We start from the raw sequence: 24,347 nt of genomic DNA, 5'->3' as shown, positions 1-24,347 counted from the left end.
CCTAGTGTCGGCCGAGTCGGTGGCACCACAGGGTACTGCACCTTTTACCAAACCTGTTACTACTGCAAGTAGACACATATATGTCATGTAACTGACCTCAGCACAAAGGTAATATCAGTGCCCTTAACGTAGCTTGACCCCTTTATGTGCACATTACACAGACTGGTGTATGGTTATGGGATAATGTTTTATAGCGCTGTTTCTTTCGGTATCAGCCCTTGGACTGACAGTCCTCAACAGTCGAACTCAACCCTGGCAGCCGAACAGCTGAGCTAGGTCTGCTAGTCTCTCTACGGTGGGCCTGACAGAACAGAGCCAGGTCTCAGGGAGTTAGACCCAGTCCTCAGAGAACCAGACCCAGCCCTGTGAAGTGGACTGACCGCGACCAGACCCCCGTGTGCTGTTTCCTCCACAATGTGGGCCGTCTGCAGCAGAGTTATGGTGAGTAATGGGCCGCTAGCTCAGTAAGGTTATAGCTAACTACGCTAAAGCCTCCTGTGACTGACTGAAAACCTTACTTAAATGGAGCTGCAAACTGCTGTAGCCGACAGCAGACTGTGCTACAGATTGGTGATCGATCTGGTGGGGACGACTGATTGATTATTAGCTGTTATCAAAGGCAGCTAGCTCGTAATGAACCGAAGTAGCGTTAGCTTAGCCACCTGCTACATAACTGGGTCAAAGGTGACTGTGGTGTCACGAGAAAGTAATGGTACCTAACTAGTTATCTTGACTTGTTGGACTGACATCGGAGGAAAAATGTCATGACAGTAACGATGAAGACAATCAACCAATCGAGTCTGATAACATTACACAAAATTAGGTAAATAAAATTCTCTCTATCTATCTGAATCAGTCTATGTGTCTGTCTATATCTATCTGTCTGTCTATCTATGTATCTGTCTGTCTGCCTGTCTGTATCTAACTATCTTGTCTATCTATCTATCTGTCTATCTATGTATCTGTCCATCCATCCGATCAGTCTGTCTACCTATGTATCTATGTATGTCTGTCTGTCTGTCTCTCTCTCTGTCCATCTATCCATCTATATCTGTCTATATATCTAACTTTGTATATGTCTGTCTGTGTCTATCTATCTATCTATGTCTCTCTATGTATCTGTCTATCTATATGCATCTGTCCGTCTCTGTCTGCCCATCTGTCTCTCTGTCCATCTATCCATCTGTCTATTTATTCAACTATCTATGTATATGTCTGTCTTTATCTATCTGTATCTATCTATGTGTCCATCTATCTGTCTGTCTATCTATGTATCTATCTATGTCTATTTATCTGTATCTAGATCTATCTATCTGTCTGTCTGTCTCTATGTAACTGTCTCTGTCTGTCTACATTGGGTACAGAAAGTATTCAGACCCCTTTAAATTTTTCACTCTTTGTGTCATTGCAGCCATTTGCCAAAATCAAAAAAGTTCATTTTATTTCTCATTAATGTACACTCAGCACCCCATCTTGACAGAAAAAAACAGAAATGTAGAAATTTTTGCAAATTTAGTAAAAAGGAAAACTGAAATATCACATGGTCATAAGTATTCAGACCCTTTGCAGTGACACTCATATTTAACTCACATGCTCTCCATTTCTTCTGATCCTCCTTGAGATGGTTCCATGTGATATTTCAGTTTTCTTTTTTAATAAATTTGCAAAAATTTCTACATTTCTATTTTTTTCTGTCAAGATGGGGTGCTGAGTGTATATTAATGAGAAATAAAATGAACTTTTTTGATTTTGGCAAATGGCTACAATGACACAAAGAGTGAAAAATTTAAAGGGGTCTGAATACTTTCCATAACCATTGTCCTTCTTAGTGCTTCTGTTAGAAAGTGAATACAGACTGCCCTCTAATGGTGATTTCTGTCACATTATTGCCAAGGACCCCACAACACACTATTCCAACAACAGTAGTCAGTATAAAACTTAATAGAACTGTTTTGTCCCTCAGGTAAAGGTGGGGCTGGCGAAACCCCATGGCTTAGTGAACCCGTGTCATTTGGTGAAACCTGTATCAGCTACTCGTGTCACTGGCAGATACCTCACCCATCAGAGTGGTCTGCCATGCCTGCCTGTCCCTCCGTTGCAGCAGACCTGTGATCGCTATATCACTGCCCTGGAGCCCATCATGGAGGTGGATGAGCTGAAGCACACTAGAGAACTGATGGAGGAGTTTCAGAAACCAGGAGGGGTTGGAGAGCGACTGCAGAAAGGCCTGGAAAAGAGAGCAAGCAACACTAAGAACTGGGTAATTAACTATTTTATCAGCTTTGTTTTTTGTTTTGTTGTAAAGTGCTTTGAGATGATTGTATTGTGATTTGGCACTATCCATCCATCGATCCATCCTCTTCCGCTTATCCGGGGCCGGGTCGCGGGGGCAGTAGCCAAATCAGGGATGCCCAGACTTCCTTCTCCCTGGACACTTCCTCCAGCTCTTATGGGGGGAGCCCGAGGCTGTTCCCAGGCCAGCCGGGAGACATAGTCCCTCCAGTGTGTCCTGGGTCTTCCCCGGGGCCTCCTCCCGATGGGACATGTCCGGAACACCTCCCCAGGGAGGCGCCCAGGAGGCATCCGAAACTGATGCCTGAGCCACCTCAATTGACTCCTCTCGATGTGGAGGAGCAGCAGGTCTACTCCAAGCTCCTCCCGGGTGACCGAGCTCCTCACCCCATCTCTAAGGGAGTGCCCGGCCACCCTGCGGAGAAAGCTCAGATCCAAGAGGAACCCTGAATCCGAGGTTCGACCACTGGCCGGATCCTCCTCTCCAGCACCCTGGCATAGACCTTCCCCGGGAGGCTGAGGAGTGTGATCCCTCTATAGTTGCTACACACCCTCCGGTCCCCCTTCTTAAAAAGAGGAACCACCACCCCGGTCTGCTAATCCAGGGGTACTGTCCCCGAACGCCACGCGATGTTGCACAGGCGTGTCAACCATGACAGCCCAACAACATCCAGAGACTTGAGGTACTTGGGGTGGCTCTCATCCACCCCCGGTGCTTTGCCACAGTGTTGGTAGGGCACTGTTTCCCCCTCCTGAGGCGCCGGACGGTTTGCCAGAATCTCTTTGGGGCCGACAGGTAGTCCTTCTCCATGGCCTCACCGAACTCCTCCCATACCGCCGCCGTCACTGCCTGAGCTGCAGCACGCTTGGCCCGATGGTACCCATCAGCTGCTTCGGGAGTCCCACAAGCCAACCAAGCTTGGTAGGACTCCTTCTTCAGCTTGATGGCGCCCCTTACCTCTGGTGTCCACCACCGGGTTCGGGGATTGCCACCACGACAGGCACCCGAAACCTTACGGCCACAGCTCCTAGCCGCCGCGTCGACAATGGAGGTGGAAAACATGGTCCATTCGGACTCAATGTCTCCAGCCTCCGCCGGGATCTGGTAGAAGTTCTCTCGGAGGTATGAGTTAAAGACCCCTCTGACAGCGAGTTCGGCCAAACATTCCCAACAGACCCTCACTGTACTTTTGGGCCTGCCAAGTCTGTCCCGCCTCCTCCTCCGCCAGCGGATCCAACTCACCACCAGGTGGTGATCAGTTGACAACTCTTCCCCTCTCTTCACCCGAGTTTGTAGACAACACGACTACAAAGTCGATCGTTGACCTCCGGCCTAGGGTGTCCTGGTGCCATGTGCACTGATGGACACCCTTATGCTTGAACATGGTGTTCGTTATGGATGAACTGTGACAAACTGTGACTAGCACAGAAGTCCAGCAACAGAACACCACTCGGGTTTGTATCGGGGAGGCTGTTCCTCCCAATCATGCCCCTCCAGGTTTCACTGTCGCTGCCCACGTGAGCGTTGAAGTCCCCCAACAGAATTATCCCAGTCCCCAGTAGGAGCACCTTTCAGCACCCCCCCGAGAGACTCCAAAAACGGCCGGTAAAAGGAGCTGGGTTCCAGAGCCCAGGCTGTGTGTGGAGGTGACATTCCATGTCCCTAGAGCCAGTTTCAGCATCCAGGGATCGGGTCGCCGAGGTCCCCATCCTCGACCACTGCTGTCATGCTAACTATTGCTGGGCGACGTCACGGTCCTCTGTTTTCGCTTCATAAGAGGTCAGTGAACCGCTCTTAGTCTGGTCCGTCACCTAGGACCTGTTTGCCTTGGGAGACCCTGCCAGGGGCGTATAGCTCCGGACAACATAGCTCCTAGGATCAGACGGGCATGCAAACCCCTCCACCACGATATGGTGGTGGTTCAAGGAGGGGTGGCACTATACAAATAAAATATATTGAAACTGACACATATGCAGTCCAGACTGATTTGGACAGCCACCCTGCCAGCACCTTGGCTTTAAAACAAAATAATGGAGACTACATTCAGTCTCAGTGTTATTTTGAGAAGGTTTATATCATTATAAAAACAGCTCTGTGGGAGATGTGGCCCTCGTTGTACAGAGTTTACCAAGAGACTGCATCTTGTGCTAAATTTTCTGAGGTTCTAGTCACTAATCTTGATGACTAAGGGAAACATGTTCACCTACATGCTGGGGAGCATCCCTGGCTTGCTCTGTGTTCAGTCAGGCCCTTTTCTCTCTCAACTGACAATGAAACAATACACAGCTGCCTAAGCAACATTTATTAGCCAAATGCCCACTTACTTTTGAACCCATGAAAGTGGGTGCTACGTGTTAAAACTCTCACATCTTTCTTTCAGTACTGATGTAAACCTACTCAAAGCCAAGGGTTTGTATCCAGTTTTTATTTGCTTTTAGTGGGCTTGAGTTTGCTGCCAATATATTGATCTTTGATTGAATCTGCCTATAAACATATCTCTGTGTCCTTTTAGTTGTCAGAGTGGTGGGTGCAGGTCGCTTATCTTGACTACCGGATGCCTGTTGTGATCCATTCAAGTCCTGGCTTGGTCTTGCCTCGCATGGACTACAGTGACAAGCAGGGACAAATAAGGTGATCGGTTAGCATTATGTTTCATTATTTTTCTTTTATGAAGCCATCTTAGGGATGTAAATACAAGTTTACATTCAAATAAATTATCATTCTGTGTGTTTAGGTTTGCTGCCAAACTAATAGCTGGTGTTTTGGACTTCAAGACAATGATTGACAAGTGAGTATTATGTGTAAAAGGATCTTCTTTTACCAGGCATGTATAACCCCAGACATCCTACAACTTTTATTAGTTTGAAGTTTGAGCTCTCACATGTTTCTGAAAAGCTGTCATGCTTTTTACATTTTTTAGGTCAGAAATATAAAATCGATCTCTAGTGACAGAGTTTCTCACTATTATTGCCTGTGTATCAAGCCCTATACTGTAATGATATTGCTTATGTATTTCATATTTTGCAGTGAGACACTACCAGTGGAGTACCTGGGAGGAAAGCCCTTATGTATGAATCAGTATTATGAAGTGCTATCATCCTGCCGTATCCCTGGCTTGAAGAGAGACACTGTGGTGAACCATGCTAAGAGCTCACCACCCCCTAAACACATCACTGTAGTACACAACTTTCAGGTGAGCAGCCAAGCCACTTCTCCATCTGAGTTGTGAGATTTTGTTGAGTGCAATAAGCATATTGAATGTGTTTCAATGGTTGGTGTTTTCAGCATGTTCACGTCGGCAGCAATGACACCCGATTACGCCAATCGGAGGTCACTAAAATTAATGTTGAGTCGGTGTGTAACTTTGCTAAATTAATGTCGGACTCCGTAGTTTTCTCTGGACCCCTCCCCAATCTGACCAGTGATGACATGTTTAGCCGCATGTCGTCGTTCCGTCGCTGGCTGTCTAGGTGGTGTCCAGCAAACGATGTGGGCTTCATAGACAATTGGGCCACTTTCTGGGGAAAACCTGGTCTGGTAGCGAGAGACGGCATCCATCCCACTTTGAATGGTGCAGCTCTCATCTCTAGAAATTTGGCCGAGTTTATTAGCCAACCTAAGGCCTGACAATCCAGGGTGGGGACTGGGATGAAGAGACTCAGTCTAAAACGCCTCTCTGCAGTTTCCTTAGAGCCGCCGCCCCCCTCAAACCACATAGAGACTGTGTCTGCCCCTCGAACATATAAATCAAATAAATCAGAAGTTAACAGAAGAGGAGTTATTCATAAAAACTTAATAAAAATTAAGACCACTCCTCTTATTGAACAGAAAAACAGAACTGTCAAATGTGGATTATTAAATATTAGGTCCCTTTCATCTAAATCTTTGTTAGTAAATGATTTGATAACTGATCACCAAATTGACCTACTTTATCTTACTGAAACCTGGTTACAGCAGGATGAATATGTCAGTCTGAATGAATCAACCCCTCTCAGTCATAAAAATTATCATGTTCCTCGAAGCACAGGTCGAAGTCGTGGAGTAGCTGCAATCTTCCACTCAAACTTATTATTAAACTTTCATCCTCAGAACAATTTTAACTCATTTGAGAGCCTCACTCTTAGTCTCTCACATACAAACTGGAAAACACAAAAACCAGTTCTACTTGTCACTGTGTACCGTCCACCTGTCCCTTACTCAGAGTTTTTAACTGAATTCCCTGACTTCCTGACTGATCTAGTGCTTAGATCAGATAAAGTTATTATAGTAGGAGATTTTAACATTCATGTAGATGTTGAAAATAACAGCCTCAGCATTGCATTTAATTCTATATTAGATTCAATTGGTTTCATTCAAAATGTTAATAAACCCACCCACTGTTTCAATCACACCCTTGATCTTGTTCTGACCTATGGCATCGAAATTGAACATCTAATAGTTTTTCCCCCCAAATCCTGTTTTGTCAGATCATTCTTTAATAACTTTTGAATTTAAAATGATGGATCATGCAGCGTTTGGAAGAAAATTCCACTACAGCAGATGTTTATCCGACAACGCTGTTAATAAATTTAAGAAAATGATTCCATCTTTATTTACGTCTATGCCAAGTATAAACATAGTGGAGGGCAGCTGCTTCAATCCCACTCCCTACCAAATTGATCATGTTGTTGAGAGCGCTTTAACTTCACTGCGTGAAATGCTTGATTCTGTAGCCCCTCTGAAAAAGAAGTTGGTGAATCAGCGAAGACTAGCCCCATGGTATAATTTACATATTCGTACCTTAAAGCAGGCATCACGAAGGCTGGAAAGGAAGTGGCGTTCCACAAACTTAGAGGAAATTTTTCTAGCCTGGAAAAACAGTCTACTAACATATAAAAAAGCTCTACGTAAAGCCAGAACTGCATACTATTCATCACTAATAGAGGAAAATAAGAACAATCCCAGGTTTCTTTTCAGCACTGTAGCCAGGCTGACAAAAAGTCACAGCTCTGTTGAGCCCAGTGTTCCCTTAGCTCTCAGCAGTGATGAATTTATGAGTTTCTTTACAAATAAAATCACAACTATTAGAGATAAATTTCAGCAGATGCTTCCTATACCTGCAATAAATGAATCTTCTACTACAGTAGCTCTTGAATCATCTGTAGGACCTCAGTTATGTTTAGACTGCTTCTCTCCCATAGATCTCTCTGAATTTACATCAGTAGTTGCTTCATCGAAATCATCAACGTGTCTCTTAGACCCCATCCCGACTAGACTGCTTAAAGGCACCCTGCCATTAATGAACTCATCTTTATTGGACTTGGTAAATTCATCTCTAGTATCAGGCTACATACCACAGGCCTTTAAGACTGCAGTAATCAAACCTTTACTCAAAAAGCCGAGTCTTGATCCAGGAGTCTTGGCTAATTATAGACCAATATCCAACCTGCCATTTATTTCTAAAATCCTAGAAAAAGCTGTTGCTAAGCAGCTATCAGACCACTTACACAGGAATGAACTATTTGAAGATTTTCAATCAGGATTTAGAGCACATCATAGTACAGAAACAGCACTGTTGAAAGTCACCAACGATCTTCTCTTAGCCTCAGATAATGGACTTGTTTCAATACTTGTCCTCCTAGACCTTAGTGCAGCATTCGACACCATTGACCACAACATCTTATTACAGAGACTGGAGCATGTGATTGGTATCAGAGGAACAGCATTAAAATGGTTCCAATCCTATTTATCGGACAGATTCCAGTTTGTTCATGTCCATGATGAACCTTCCACACGAACAAAAGTTAGTTATGGAGTTCCACAAGGCTCCGTGCTAGGACCGATTCTGTTCACCCTGTACATGCTTCCTTTAGGATATGTCATTAGGAAGCACTCTATTAATTACCACAGCTATGCAAATGACACTCAGTTATATCTATCTATTAAACCTGTTAACACAAACCAGTTAACCAGACTTCAAGCCTGTCTAACTGACATAAAGGCCTGGATGACCAGTAACTTTTTACTTTTAAACTCAGAGAAAACAGAAGTCATTATATTTGGGCCAAAAAATCTCAGAAATAACTTTTCTCAAATTATAGCTACTCTAGATGGCATAACCCTGGCCTCTAGCACTACTGTAAAAAACCTTGGAGTTATTTTTGACCAGGACATGTCCTTTAACTCACACATAAAACAAATCTCTAGAACTGCATTCTTTCACCTGCGCAACATTTCCAAAATTAGGAACATCCTGTCTCAAAATGATGCAGAAAAACTAGTCCATGCATTTGTTACCTCAAGGCTAGATTACTGTAACTCATTACTATCTGGATGTCCCAATAGCTCCATAAAAAGCCTCCAATTAATCCAGAATGCCGCAGCCAGAGTCCTGACAGGAACTAGCAAGAGAGATCATATTTCTCCTATATTGGCTTCTCTTCATTGGCTCCCTGTAAAATATGGAATAGAATTTAAAATCTTTCTTCTCACATACAAATCCCTTCATAATCAAGCTCCTTCATACCTCAAAGACCTCATAGTACCATATTATCCCAATAGACCACTTCGCTCTCAGAGTGCAGGTCTACTTGTGGTTCCCAGAGTTTCCAAACTAGCTCCCAGCCTGGGTTCAGGAGGCAGACACTCTCTATACTTTTAAGGCTAGACTTAAAACCTTCCTCTTTGACAAAACATATAGTTAGGGCTGGCTTCAGGCAACCCTGAACCATCCCTTAGTTATGCTGCTATAGGCCTAGACTGCCCGAGGACCATCGGTGCACTGAGCTCCCCTACCCTAACCCCCCCCCCCCTTTCCTTTCCCCTCCCCTCTCTTCTCTCCTCCCACCTCATGTATATTCCACCATTGAATGTTACTAACCTTGTGCTCTCTCTCTCCCCTAGTTTGTGCAGTGTCTATTTGTTGTTTATTGTTGCTGTTCTTTTCTCTCTGCTCTATCCACTCACCCCAACCGGTCGAAACAGATGGCCGCCCAAACTGAGCCCGGTTCTGCTGGAGGTTTTTTCTTCCATTAAAGGGAGTTTTTCCTCTCCACTGTCACCAAGTGCTTGCTCATAAGGGAATTGTTGGGTTTTTAGTTTTAGTTTTTGTAAAGTGCCTTGAAATGATTTGTATTGTGATTTGGCTCTATACAAATAAAATTGAATTGAATTGAATTGAGTAGATTTAGTAGAACAGTGACAATTGGGTGCTTTGTCTCTTGGAAAACAATCTGTTATATTATCACTTGAATTTTCAGTTAACTGCATTATTCATTTAATTGTCAATGCACCAGAGTAACAGAAGCAACAATGTGGAGCTAGGACAAAACAACTGAAGTGATTCTTTGGACAATGCTTTAATTTGAGGAATACAAGCATATTTTTCTCACAGATTCTGATACTCACTTCTTGACAGATGGATGGACTTTATTAATCCATGAAGGGAAATTCAAGATAGACATGTTTGAGTTTTTGTACCCAGCATTTCTATCTAAGAAACTGTAATTTGCCATGAATTGTATTGATATTTGCTTGCAGAGTGCACACTGTCCACACTAAACAAAATAACCAGCTGCATTATGATACCTTTTGTCTGACTTATTGAATCGGCATTAATTATTTAAATCTGCTGTCTGTGAAAATGGCTGTTATCAGCTAAAAATACAAAGCCTGACCAAACTTTGTCTTTTCTCTATCTGGAATCAGTTTTTTGTGCTGGACGTGTACAACAGTAATGGGAGTCCACTGACAGCTGATCAGCTCTGTGTTCAGCTGAATAGGATTTATAGCTCTTCACTACAGACCAACATCGAGCCTGTTGGCATCCTCACCACCCTGCATCGCGACTCCTGGGGCAAGGCCCACATCAGTCTTATCAAGGGTGAGCTAATAGACAACCAGCACCATAAAGGGATGCTGCAATTCTATGAAACTGCCAAAAAGCAGTGTGCATAAAAGTTTGCAGTCAGACTAGATAATAACAGCATGCTTACATTTTGTCTGTATGTGTGCGTGCACACTCATACTCAACCTGTCCAGATCAGACCAACAAAGAATCTGTGTTAGCTATCCAAAGAAGCATCTTCACACTGTGTTTGGATGGAGCGATGCCTCAGGTGTCTGATGCAACACACCACAGCTGTGCTGCCATCCAGATGCTGCATGGAGGAGGCAGCCAGTGGAACAGTGGCAACCGCTGGTTTGACAAGACACTGCAGGTGAGGCATTTTACACATACACATTTACTTTTATTTAAATTGGGTACATCTCTGTTCTCTTAACTGACTGTTCCGTGTTCCGTAATTCTTGCTGACCTAGATGTTGTCCCAAAGCCTGACCCTAATCTTTACCTAACCATTACCCTTATCCTAACCCTAAACCAACATTTTCACATGGGCAGCATCTACTTCACCTCTGAACTTACATCTTTAAACATATTCTGTCTGCTTTTAAATGCACTACAGAGGATGGGGCAACTATCAGTAGTTTCACAGATTTTACAAAAGTTTTACGGACAATGTATGTTAGTAAACAGAACTCTACAAGCTAAAACTTGGTGTTTGTTCACTGCTCCAGTAACAAAGCAGCATCCTGTTTTAAAAAGGCCTAGGTTTTTTTTGTTTTCAACAATTGTTGAAGTTGGAAAAGTCTGGATTCTCCTGGTCCAGCCCCTCTCCCAAACATTTTAAGAGGGCCAGATACTCTAAACCTGCCCTATTTCAGACCTGTAGGGAACCCTGGTTTCCTTTTGCCAGGAAAAATGAAGAGCTCCTTGCATTTATTTACATGCAACGTTAAGGTAGTTACGGTGAACTTTGCTCAACAAGCTGGTTTCTTAACTGTCATGTAAACAATAAATCTGGTTACTGTACTTGGGGTAGGGTTTTAGAGATCACTGCTTTCTCAAGGTAAATTTCTCAATTCAATTCAATTTTCAATTCAATTTTATTTGTATAGCGCCAAATCACAATACAAATCATCTCAAGGCACGTTACAAAAACTAAAACTAAAAACCCAACAATTCCCTTATGAGCAAGCACTTGGCGACAGTGGAGAGGAAAAACTCGCTTTAACGGAAGAAAAAACCTCCAGCAGAACCGGGCTCAGTTTGGGCGGCCATCTGCCTCGACCGGTTGGGGTGAGTGGATAGAGCAGAGAGAAAAGAACAGCAACAACAAACAACAAATAGACACTGCAGGTTGGTGGGACCAGTAACTGCACATCAGCAATATACAGCTCCAGGACCAGGGACACCTGCAGAAGGTACAGAGAGAACAGAGAGAGAGGGAGAGAGCACAAGGTTAGTGACATTCAATGGTGGAATATACAGTGGGTACGGAAAGTATTCAGACCCCTTTAAATTTTTCACTCTTTGTGTCATTGCAGCCATTTGCCAAAATCAAAAAAGTTCATTTTATTTCTCATTAATGTCCACTCAGCACCCCATCTTGACAGAAAAAAACAGAAATGTAGAAATTTTTGCAAATTTATTAAAAAAGAAAAACTGAAATATCACATGGTCATAAGTATTCAGACCCTTTGCAGTGACACTCATATTTAACTCACATGCTGTCGATTTCTTCTGATCCTCCTTGAGATGGTTCTGCTCCTTCATTGGAGTGCAGCTGTGTTTAATTAAACTGATTGGACTTGATTAGGAAAGGCACACACCTGTCTATATAAGACCTTACAGCTCACAGTGCATTTCAGAGCAAATGAGAATCATGAGGTCAAAGGAACTGCCCAAGGAGCTCAGAGACAGAATTGTGGCAAGGCACAGATCTGGCCAAGGTTACAAAAGAATGTCTGCAGCACTCAAGGTTCCTAAGAGCACAGTGGCCTCCATAATCCTCAAATGGAAAAAGTTTGGGACGACCAGAACTCTTCCTAGACCTGGCCGTCCAGCCAAACTGAGCAATCGTGGGAGAAGAGCCTTGGTGAGAGAGGTAAAGAAGAACCCAAAGATCACTGTGGCTGAGCTCCAGAGATGCAGTAGGGAGATGGGAGAAAGTTCCACAAAGTCAACTATCACTGCAGCCCTCCACCAGTCGGGGCTTTATGGCAGAGTGGCCGGACGGAAGCCTCTCCTCAGTGTGAGACACATGAAAGCCTGCATAGAGTTTGCCAAAAAACACATGAAGGACTCCCAGACTATGACAAATAAGATTCTCTGGTCTGATGAGACCAAGATTGAACTTTAATTAATTAATTCTAAGCGGTATGTGTGGAGAAAACCAGGCACTGCTCATCACCTGCCCAACACAATCCCCACAGTGAAACATAGTGGTGGGAGCATCATGTTGTGGGGGTGTTTTTCAGCTGCAGGGACAGGACGACTGGTTGCAACTGAAGGAAAGATGAATGCAGCCAAGTACAGAGATATCCTGGAAGAAAACCTCTTCCAGAGTGCTCAGGACCTCAGACTGGGCCGAAGGTTCACCTTTCAACAGGACAATGACCCTAAGCACACAGCTAAAATAACAAAGGAGTGGCTTCGGAACAACTCTGTGACCGTTCTTGACTGGCCCAGCCACAGCCCTGACCTAAACCCAATTGAGCGTCTCTGGAGAGACCTGAAAATGGCTGTCCACCAACGTTCACCATCCAACCTGACAGAACTGGAGAGGATCTGCAAGGAAGAATGACAGAGGATCCCCAAATCCAGGTGTGAAAAACTTGTTGCATCATTCCCAAGAAGACTCATGGCTGTAGTAGCTCAAAAGGGTGCTTCTACTCAATACTGAGCACAGGGTCTGAATACTTATGACCATGTGATATTTCAGTTTTTCTTTTTTAATAAATTTGCAAAAATTTCTACATTTCTGGTTTTTTTCTGTCAAGATGGGGTGCTGAGTGTACATTAATGAGAAATAAAATGAACTTTTTTGATTTTGGCAAATGGCTGCAATGACACAAAGAGTGAAAAATTTAAAGGGGTCTGAATACTTTCCGTACCCACTGTACATGAGGTGGGAGGAGAGGAAGAGAGGGGAAAGGAAGGGAAAGGGGGGGCGGGGGGTTAGGGTAGGGGAGCTCAGTGCACCGATGGTCCTCGGGCAGTCTAGGCCTATAGCAGCATAACTAAGGGATGGTTCAGGGTTGCCTGAAGCCAGCCCTAACTATATGCTTTGTCAAAGAGGAAGGTTTTAAGTCTAGCCTTAAAAGTACAGAGAGTGTCTGCCTCCTGAACCCAGGCTGGGAGCTGGTTCCACAGGAGAGGAGCTTGATAACTAAAGGCTCTGCCTCCCAGTCTGCTTCTGGAAACTCTGGGAACCACAAGTAGACCTGCACTCTGAGAGCAAAGTGGTCTATTGGGATAATATATGGTACTATGAGGTCTTTAAGGTATGAAGGAGCTTGATTATGAAGGGATTTGTATGTGAGAAGAAGGATTTTAAATTCTATTCTATATTTTACAGGGAGCCAATGAAGAGAAGCCAATATAGGAGAAATATGATCTCTCTTGCTAGTTCCTGTCAGGACTCTGGCTACGGCATTCTGGATTAATTGGAGGCGTTTTATGGAGCTATTGGGACATCCAGATAGTAATGAGTTACAGTAATCTAGCCTTGAGGTAACAAATGCATGGACTAGTTTTTCTGCATCATTTTGAGACAGGATGTTCCTAATTTTGGAAATGTTGCGCAGGTGAAAGAATGCAGTTCTAGAGATTTGTTTTATGTGTGAGTTAAAGGACATGTCCTGGTCAAAAATAACTCCAAGGTTTTTTACAGTAGTGCTGGAGGCCAGGGCTATGCCATCTAGAGTAGCTATAATTTGAGAAAAGTTATTTCTGAGATTTTTTTGGCCCAAATATAATGACTTCTGTTTTCTCTGAGTTTAAAAGTAAAAAGCTACTGGTCATCCAGGCCTTTATGTCAGTTAGACAGGCTTGAAGTCTGGTTAATTGGTTTGTGTTAACAGGTTTAATAGATAGATACAACTGAGTGTCATCTGCATAGCAGTGGTAATTAATAGAGTGCTTCCTAATGACATAGCCTAGAGGAAGCATGTACTGGGTGAACAGAATCGGTCCTAGCACGGAGCCTTGTGGAACTCCATAACTAACTTTTGTTCGAGTGGAAGGTTCATCATGGACATGAACAAACTGGAATCTGTCCGATAAATAGGATTGGAACCACTTTAACGCTGTTCCTCTGATACCAGTCACATGCTCCAGTCTCTGTAATAAGATGATCTCCTGACGAATGCTGATTTACCTGTCATTTATATAAGTAACCACATATCTAATAAAGTTTTTACAAGTACACATATGCATCACAATAGACTGCAGACAAGAAAAGTAACAGCTGACTGGTGAATGTAAGGATGGATCAGACAGACAGAGAATATTATGTCATTAATACAGTTACATGAGCCATATTTCCAAAATAAGCTCTGTGCTTAGGAGAGAAGTCTTAATTATTGGGATGCTGTGACTTTAGAGTCACCAGGTTAATATACTGCCAGTAAATGCATTCTCCTATTACCTGCCTAACCTGGTTGCTCTCACTAACCTGGTTAGCAAAGTGCATTAAACACACTGTTTTTCAATCCCCTTGCTTGGAATGTAATGTGCCTTAGATTATAGATCCCTTTAACCTTGTCAACAGATTGCTTGTGCAGGATTTATTGCATGTTCTTGTTTTGTATTGTGTTCTTTTGTTTCAGTTTATTGTTGGAGAAGATGGAATGTGTGGTGCAAACTATGAGCATGCCCCAGCTGAAGGCCCACCTATTGTAGCCTTGATTGACCATGTTGTCGAATATACGTAAGTACTGTAGGTCAGAGACTATTTAAGCTCTGTATGCATCTGTTTTATAGTCTTGCTATAAAATCAGCAATAAGACATCGTGACTCTTCAAAATGCAGCTCCAACCTCCAGCTGTAGTCTACTCTATCCTAGACGTAAGTGTCCGGGACTCAGGATCGTCTCCGCAGATAGTCTGTGTTGAGGTACTTTTAGTCCATCAGGGATGGGACAAACTGAAAGTAGGGGACCCACAAATATGGGTCAGCGTGGTCCGATAGTCGATATCACAAGGGCCAAATATGGTAACAAAGTGGTGGCATGCCTTTTTATTTTTTATTCTTGCTTATGTATTTTTAACCTGTCTTTTATTTCTGTAAAGCACTTTGAATTACTCTGTGTATGAATTGTGCTATATAAATAAACTTGCCTTGCCTTGCCTTGCCTACAAAACCATGCCTCTATTATGTACAGCTAATGGTGACATTGTTATTTTACATTTGTTTTTGTTGAAACTCATGTATCGTTTCTTTTCTCTTGCGTATGGTAACAGAAGGAAGCCAGAAACTGCACAGTCTCCCAAAGTGCCTTTGCCCATGCCCCAGAAACTACACTTCAACATAACTCCTGAGATCAAGAAGGACATTGAGGAGGCCAAACACAGTATGAACAAGTGAGGAAAGCTTTTATAACCACACAGAAGTACATTTAAAGTTATGTAGGAGTGACTGAGAAATTACCCATGCTCTTAAGGTTAAAGACCAACAAACATAAATTAGCCCTTAAATATCAGTGCTTGCCATATGATAACTCACGGTCATAGCATCTCTTCTACCACAGACTGGCCCAAGATCTGGATATGAGAGTTATGGTTTTTAGTCACTTTGGGAAAAATCTTCCAAAGGCACACAAGATCAGCCCTGATGCCTTCATACAAATGGCACTACAGTTGGCCTACTACAGGTGAGACCAGTGACCAGTATTCATATAGGTGGACTGTCTTCATATGGCTCTGGCAATCTTAAATAAGAAGAATATATTAAACACAAAAAGTAGGTGTTTAATAGGAAGTATTAAAAGTAGTAGTAAGTAGGAAAAGTGAGTTTCCTAAAAATCTGTGTATGTTAATCAGATACGCATGTGATTGTTTTTTGTGTTATTATTGCTCTTTCACCATCACCGCATCATCACCAAATACATCTTATTTTTATTTATTATCTTATTATAGCATGGCTGAAATTGTATTCATTATATGTTCTGTTTTAATGTGAACATAAGGAAGAACAAATTGTGAGCATTTGTATTCACAGTGAGGTCACCGTGTTGTGGGTTATTATTTTAATTCCTTCATGTAATGTTAGAGATGACTCTAGGAGACACCTGGAACTCTCTTCTATTGTGGTCTGAAACAAAATAGTTAACACTTAAAATAGTTTGTACGTGACATCTACCTTATCGTTTTTAGAGATTTGACGAGATTAAGACCAATGTGTTTCCTTGAGCAGCTTCATACATCAAGGTCCCAGTGATGCTTTCAATTAGGACAGTGAGATCCTCTTAAAGATTTTCTCAAAGGCTCTCCTCTTGGCAGAATGTACCAAAGATGCTGTTCCACATATGAAAGTGCCTCCCTGCGTATGTTCAGACTGGGCCGCACAGATACCATCCGATCAGCCTCAAGTGCCTCAGCTGCGTTTGTCAAGGCCTTTGATGACCACAGCAGACAGGTTAGATGAGGGGCCAAATACTAGTGTAATTCAAATTGTGAATATTTGGATGTATACTATATGAGCAATAACAGTATCTGTATAATCTGTGTCTTATTGGTTCAAATAGGTTGTGTTCGCTCATCATAACTTAGATAAGGGTCTGTGTATTTATTTTATTTTTTTAAAATATACTTATATATATGTAAAGGGAGAGATTTTTCCAAATGTTTCCCATGGTTTCACTTGCAACCTTTTAATGACTACTTTTTAAAATGAGGAATATAATTGTGGTTTTTAAGTCAACACTGTTAAACAGTGATTGGCTGTAGATATGTTGAAATGTTCCTCTCCTCTTCTTGTTGTTCACAGAACACTGAGAAGGTTGATCTAATGGGGAAAGCTATAAAAGCTCACAAGTCATATACAAACATGGTGAGTATTGGTAAAGTGTTTAAGAAATCTGGTGATATTATCTGTGATGTAACGCTAACAAGTAGAATATTTGTATAAAGCCCTTATACAGTGGGTATGGAAAGTATTCAGACCCCTTTAAATTTTTTACTCTTTGTGTCATTGCAGCCATTTGCCAAAATCAAAAAAGTTCATTTTATTTCTCATTAATGTCCACTCAGCACCCCATCTTGACAGAAAAAAACAGAAATGTAGAAATTTTTGCAAATTTATTAAAAAAAGAAAAACTGAAATATCACATGGTCATAAGTATTCAGACCCTTTGCAGTGACACTCATATTTAACTCACATGCTGTCCATTTCTTCTGATCCTCCTTGAGATGGTTCTGCTCCTTCATTGGAGTGCAGCTGTGTTTAATTAAACTGATTGGACTTGATTAGGAAAGGCACACACCTGTCTATATAAGACCTTACAGCTCACAGTGCATGTCAGAGCAAATGAGAATCATGAGGTCAAAGGAACTGCCCAAGGAGCTCAGAGACAGAATTGTGGCAAGGCACAGATCTGGCCAAGGTTACAAAAGAATTTCTGCAGCACTCAAGGTTCCTAAGAGCACAGTGGCCTCCATAATCCTCAAATGGAAAAAGTTTGGGACGACCAGAACTCTTCCTAGACCTGGCCGTCCAGCCAAACTGAGCAATCGTGGGAGAAGAGCCTTCGTGAGAGAGGTAAAGAAGAACCCAAAGATCACTGTGGCTGAGCTCCAGAGATGCAGTAGGGAGACGGGAGAAAGTTCCACAAAGTCAACCGCCACCAGTCAGGGCTTTATGGCAGAGTGGCCCAACGGAAGCCTCTCCTCAGTGCAAGACACATGAAAGCCTGCATAGAGTTTGCCAAAAAACACATGAAGGACTCCCAGACTATGACAAATAAGATTCTCTGGTCTGATGAGACCAAGATTGAACTTTGTGGCGTTAATTCTAAGCGGTATGTGTGGAGAAAACCAGGCACTGCTCATCACCTGCCCAATACAATCCCTACAGTGAAACATGGTGGTGGGAGCATCATGTTGTGGGGGTGTTTTTCAGCTGCAGGGACAGGACGACTGGTTGCAGCTGAAGGAAAGATGAATGTGGCCAAGTACAGAGATATCCTGGAAGAAAACTTCTTCCAGAGTGCTCAGGACCTCAGACTGGGCCGAAGGTTCACCTTTCAACAGGACAATGACACTAAGCACACAGCTAAAATAACAAAGGAGTGGCTTCGGAACAACTCTGTGACCGTTCTTGACTGGCCCAGCCACAGCCCTGACCTAAACCCAATTGAGCATCTCTGGAGAGACCTGAAAATGGCTGTCCACCAACGTTCACCATCCAACCTGACAGAACTGGAGAGGATCTGCAAGGAAGAATGGCAGAGGATCCCCAAATCCAGGAGTGAAAAACTTGTTGCATCATTCCCAAGAAGACTCATGGCTGTACTAGCTCAAAAGGGTGCTTCTACTCAATACTGAGCACAGGGTCTGAATACTTATGACCATGTGATATTTCAGTTTTTCTTTTTTAATAAATTTGCAAAAATTTCTACATTTCTGTTTTTTTCTGTCAAGATGGGGTGCTGAGTGTACATTAATGAGAAATAAAATGAACTTTTTTGATTTTGGCAAATGGCTGCAATGACACAAAGAGTGAAAAATTTAAAGGGGTCTGAATACTTTCCGTACCCACTGTATTGTATATCCTGTTGCTCTGTGCCATTGTTGTCTAAACCATCAATTACCCACAGTGTTTCATTTGTTCTTTCATTATCATGAAAAAAAATGCACAAAAGGTTTGTCCAGTCGGTTTTGTGTTTACTGCTAATTATTGACAGGTAAGAAAAATATAGCATAACCCTTACTGCTACCCTTATTTGTCACTAGTTAACATCTAGTGACATCTAGTGCATGATATTTTTCTTCTTCTTTGCAGGCAATCAGTGGCCAGGCCATAGACAGACACCTCCTTGGTCTTAAGATGCAGGCTGTTGAGGACAAGATCTCCGTGCCTGATATCTTCAAAGATTCTGCCTATAATAAAGCCTTACACTACCACCTATCCACAAGTCAGGTATGGGCCAGGCTTTAAGTAAGGATGGCAAGATGGTAAAATACCTGCACTGATTGAGCTTTATGGCCAACCAACCCCTTATTAAGTCCTTCTTTCCCTGTCACCATTTAGCCTGATTTGCCTTTTCCTAATCTGTGGTATCTAAGTAAAAATACTGTTGACCTTTTCAAGGACATGATGTGGTTAATGACAGACATGGTGAACTAGCTTAACCTTTCCAAAGCTAATGTAGTAACTGTAAAATGTTACATATGTAGGTGGATAGTCATGACAGATGCATGACTGACAGAGCCTTTCTTTTAGTATCTACTATCTGCTCTGTGACCTGTATCTTTGTAACAGTGTCAGATAACACTTGTAACATTTGTTCATTATCTTAATTCCCTGCAAACTAGCTATTCAGATGTTAAAGCATCAAAAAAGATTCAGATTTAATAAATTGATTTAGAACTGGATTATAGATCTGATAAAATGCTATTGAATCCCACACTGGGTGAAACTGAGGAAAAAGTAGAAAAATGGCACTCTATGAGGGTATGACCTAGTACTGAATTAAAAAACTGATAATAAAAAAAGTGATGGTAGTGGATCGAAAAGTGATCGCTAAGCAACCATTACATTATCATGTCTTCACAAGGTACCATCCAAAACGGACTGTGTCATGTGCTTCGGACCTGTTGTACCTAACGGATATGGCGTCTGCTACAACCCCATGAATGATCACATCAACTTTGCTGTGTCATCTTTCAATGGCTGTAAAGAAACAAATGGAGCACTTCTGGCTCAGGCTCTGGAGGATGCGCTGTTGGACATGAGAACACTGCTGGAACAAACTCCAAGAGCCAAACTGTGAAGCTTCTCCAGGCTTATGTAGATGAATGGGATGGTAGAAGATTAGTTTCACTGACGACTGCGATAAGTCAGACTTTTTAGGAACGCCACTAGCAGGGTTATTAAGTGACATTTGGATGACTGCCCACGCTCATCAATCTGAGGTCGGCAGTCTGATCCAGTATTCTGATTTTTTACTGTTGATTATCATGATGCACTTTAAACAGTGCCGTGATGCCTCTGTGCAGTCACTAGAAGGTGCTATTCCTCTGGTTGTTAAAATGCACACATTAATTAAAGTTAAGTAAGTTAAGTGAAGTTTTTTTTACCTACAAAATTAAGCATCAGCCTTTTTGACAGAAAGCCTAGAATGTTTTTCAACAGAAAACAATAGTTGGATATTTTATTTTTAAGACTTAAACCAACCAACCAGTAGATTCTAGAGCTGTAACTAATATTTTAGTAAGTGATGAATTATTAAAGAGTTCAATCTTCTGATGCACTGCTGCATTAGGTGACATGTTGGTTCATCATAGTCAACATGGCCAGTGTGGGTTATTCTGATATTAGCCTTAGATGACAATTTTATTGTTGCATTGTTGTACTGCACAGAGACCACTAGAGGTTGCTTGTTGTCATGTCTAGCCTACGTTCTTCATAGGCTAATTTAGCCTATAATTAGTATAATTAGAAATGTGACTTATACACTGAAGTGACTTATATATGTACTTTTCTGATCAACAAAGCTGGTTTTGCTAAAAGCCACTTATAGTCTGGAAAATGCAGTATATGTTAGGCATTCAGAATAAGACCAGGGAATTGTAATTTTGTAAAATGTTAGTCATGGTGTACTTTTTTGTTGTTGCAGCACAAATTGTATCTCAAACTATCTCCCTAGTCCTCTTCTTTGTCGTAATGCTTTAGCAGTCCAGGACTTTACAGGACTTTAGCAGGACTTCACAGTGTTCTGTTATATATGTTGGAGAATTGTTACTTTTATCCAACATCAATTGCAGGTTGCTACAGACAGTAATCCAAGGTCTTAGTTTATTCATCTGTATGCTTATAAATGACATCTGCTGGGCTACCTCCACAAGGAGTCACCAAAGTCAGAATCCAACCTGTCAAAAATTTTTAATAATCTGATCAGTTTGAAGTTGCCATGTTTTCTTGTCTTTCCTCTGTAAAGTACCATGCCATGTTGTTTTCTGAATTTAAAAATTGTTTTCAATTGCAAAATCATCATCAGACATGACTGATTGATTTGTGCTGGCCAGCTAAAAAGCTTAATGGCCAGTAGGTTTAATGGAAGAGGTAATTATTATGAATGTGGAAATTAAATGTATTATTATGGGATTGTCCAGTAGGGACATTGCATAATAGCAAGGAGGATGTGGGGGTGATTGTTGGTGTTGAAATTGTTTGTTTCTTCCTAAATTAAATATATTATTAAAGTACTTGCTGTACAGTTACAGTATTATTTCTCGTATGCTGTCACATAGCAACATTGTCGTCTTCAGCACTGCATTATGTCTGGTATCAGGGACTCACCAGGAGCGGATGTCTTGTAAACACCCATACATTTCAGATTTCAAAGAAACAAAAACAAATGCAGAAATGTTAATACAAGATCAAAGTTTTCTAACTAGTTGCAAAACATTATCATTATAGTTTTTGTTTTACTTAATGTAGAGATGTTCAGTATTTAGGAAGCAACTAATGATGGAAATTTCCTAAATGCTGACACATTTCAGCAGATTGTACTACAAAAGTGTAATTAAACAGACTTTTATTGGTAGTCCATGCTCTCCATGCTAATGTAAACACACACACAGTAATTAACTGCCTGTGTTATTCTTTCCATGTGGCCACAGGAAGCCGTGGTGCTTGTCAGCAAGTGTTAGACTGAGTCACCCTGAATTCAGCTGTGGGAAGTCCCAGCCCATTCCAGAACACTCACTGACTTGTGGAGAAACATATTTAAACATAAACAGCAAGCCTTGGAGTCTGTGTTTGTATGTAGACCCAAACTGACTTGGAGACCTGTTTTATTACAGGTCACCTTCTATTTTAAGCAGTTTTTATTTTTAAGTGTATTTTTCCTAAAGTTTAATTTCATAATGCATTTCTTCCCAATTAATGCCTTTTGATTGGCTGTGATTGGTTGTTGCTTTTTTTCGAATCAGTGATGAGCAGTCACATAGCTGTATCTGTCTTGTAATTGAAGGGGCATAAACACGTGAACTACTAACCATCCTTTACATAATGTCTCATTAATGTAATACATATCAAGTCACATATTTACGAATCCTTATAACTAAAGACCCACAACAAGGTGATCCCCCAATTTTCAGATGTCATTACTTCTCCATTAAATGTATGCATTGCTACAAAAGATGGCAAGAAACAATTGACTTATTTTTCTTTTATATCCAAAACTGTAAATTTGTTTATTTTTATAGATACAAGATTCCTTATGTTTTCTTATTCTTCCTTCCTTTCTTCTTCATTTTCTATCCTGTGGGTGTGCAATCTTTTCGCTGTCTATGAAAAAAAGCAGCTTTTCCTGTCTTGCAGTAAACACTGTACAACTTCCTCTTAATATGCCTGTAACATACACCTGTACCACTAAAGTACCTGTTTTACATCTTATAAATTCCAAAGTTAATTTACTACTTCACCTCCACTAGAGTCTAGAGGTACTCTCCTTCTCTCTCCTCTCACGTGTCACGTTTTGTTTTTTCTTTGCCTTTTAGTGATGCTAATATTTGTATATTGTATAATATAAGTGGATTGTAGAATTGCTGAACTGAAAGCAAGTCTCCACACCATTGATAACAACTTAGCTAGTTGGGTCCTGTGAGCTGGGTCAGACCAACCTAGACCATACAGCGGGTAGAAAAGTATTCAGACCCCTTTAAATTTTTCACTCTTTGTGTCATTGCAGCCATTTGCCAAAATCAAAAAAGTTCATTTTATTTCTCATTAATGTACACTCAGCACCCCATCTTGACAGAAAAAAACAGAAATGTAGAAATTTTTGCAAATTTATTAAAAAAGAAAAACTGAAATATCACATGGTCATAAGTATTCAGACCCTGTGCTCAGTATTGAGTAGAAGCACCCTTTTGAGCTAGTACAGCCATGAGTCTTCTTGGGAATGATGCAACAAGTTTTTCACTCCTGGATTTGGGGATCCTCTGCCATTCTTCCTTGCAGATCCTCTCCAGTTCTGTCAGTTTGGATGGTGAACGTTGGTGGACAGCCATTTTCAGGTCTCTCCAGAGATGCTCAATTGGGTTTAGGTCAGGGCTGTGGCTGGGCCAGTCAAGAACGGTCACAGAGTTGTTCCGAAGCCACTCCTTTGTTATTTTAGCTGTGTGCTTAGGGTCATTGTCCTGACCTTCGGCCCAGTCTGAGGTCCTGAGCACTCTGGAAGAGGTTTTCTTCCAGGATATCTCTGTACTTGGCCACATTCATCTTTCCTTCAATTGCAACCAGTCGTTCTGTCCCTGCAGCTGAAAAACACCCCCACAACATGATGCTCCCACCACCATGTTTCACTGTAGGGATTGTATTGGGCAGGTGATGAGCAGTGCCTGGTTTTCTCCACACATACCGTTTAGAATTAACACCAAAAAGTTCAATCTTGGTCTCATCAGACCAGAGAATCTTATTTGTCATAGTCTGGGAGTCCTTCATGTGTTTTTTGGCAAACTCTATGCGGGCTTTCATGTGTCTTGCACTGAGGAGAGGCTTCCGTCAGGCCACTCTGCCATAAAGCCCCGACTGGTGGAGGGCTGCAGTGATAGTTGACTTTGTGGAACTTTCTCCCATGTCCCTACTGCATCTCTGGAGCTCAGCCACAGTGATGTTTGGGTTCTTCTTTACCTCTCTCATCAAGGCTCTTCTCCCACGATTACTCAGTTTGGCTGGACGGCCAGGTCTAGGAAGAGTTCTGGTCGTCCCAAACTTTTTCCATTTGAGGATTATGGAGGCCACTGTGCTCTTAGGAACCTTGAGTGCTGCAGAAAGTCTTTTGTAACCTTGGCCAGATCTGTGCCTTGCCACAATTCTGTCTCTGAGCTCCCTGGGCAGTTCCTTCAACCTCATGATTCTCATTTGCTCTGACATGCACTGTGGTCTTATATAGACAGGTGTGTGCCTTTCCTAATCAAGTCCAGTCAGTTTAATTAAACACAGCTGGACTCCAATGAAGGAGCAGAACCATCTCAAGGAGGATCAGAATAAATGGACAGCATG

At 41.9% G+C, this 24,347-nt stretch overlaps 1 protein-coding gene across 3 annotated transcripts; it reads left to right on the top strand.

Moving 5' to 3' along the window:
* The first annotated feature begins 9 nt into the window (after positions 1–9).
* On the top strand, positions 10–21,541 carry crata (carnitine O-acetyltransferase a). 3 transcript variants are annotated; one of them, XM_026296886.2, is made up of 15 exons: positions 10–108; positions 216–441; positions 1,964–2,260; positions 4,806–4,924; positions 5,028–5,081; positions 5,321–5,486; positions 9,980–10,154; positions 10,313–10,491; positions 14,945–15,045; positions 15,578–15,697; positions 15,865–15,987; positions 16,616–16,751; positions 17,103–17,165; positions 19,116–19,253; positions 19,891–21,541. In XM_026296886.2, exons 2-15 carry the CDS (start codon positions 415–417, stop codon positions 20,104–20,106), a joined length of 1,914 nt encoding a protein of 637 aa, XP_026152671.1. In that variant the 5' UTR covers positions 10–108; positions 216–414; the 3' UTR covers positions 20,107–21,541. The 3 variants fall into 3 exon arrangements, with proteins under 3 accessions (XP_026152671.1, XP_026152672.1, XP_026152673.1); XM_026296887.2 differs by lacking the exon at positions 15,865–15,987; XM_026296888.2 differs by lacking the exons at positions 9,980–10,154; positions 10,313–10,491.
* Positions 21,542–24,347: the final 2,806 nt, after the last annotated feature.

The sequence above is a fragment of the Mastacembelus armatus genome, chromosome 12 (assembly GCF_900324485.2).
Source record: "Mastacembelus armatus chromosome 12, fMasArm1.2, whole genome shotgun sequence".
Classification (NCBI taxonomy): Eukaryota; Metazoa; Chordata; class Actinopteri; order Synbranchiformes; family Mastacembelidae; genus Mastacembelus; species Mastacembelus armatus.
This window is presented reverse-complemented; position numbering and strand designations above follow the sequence as displayed.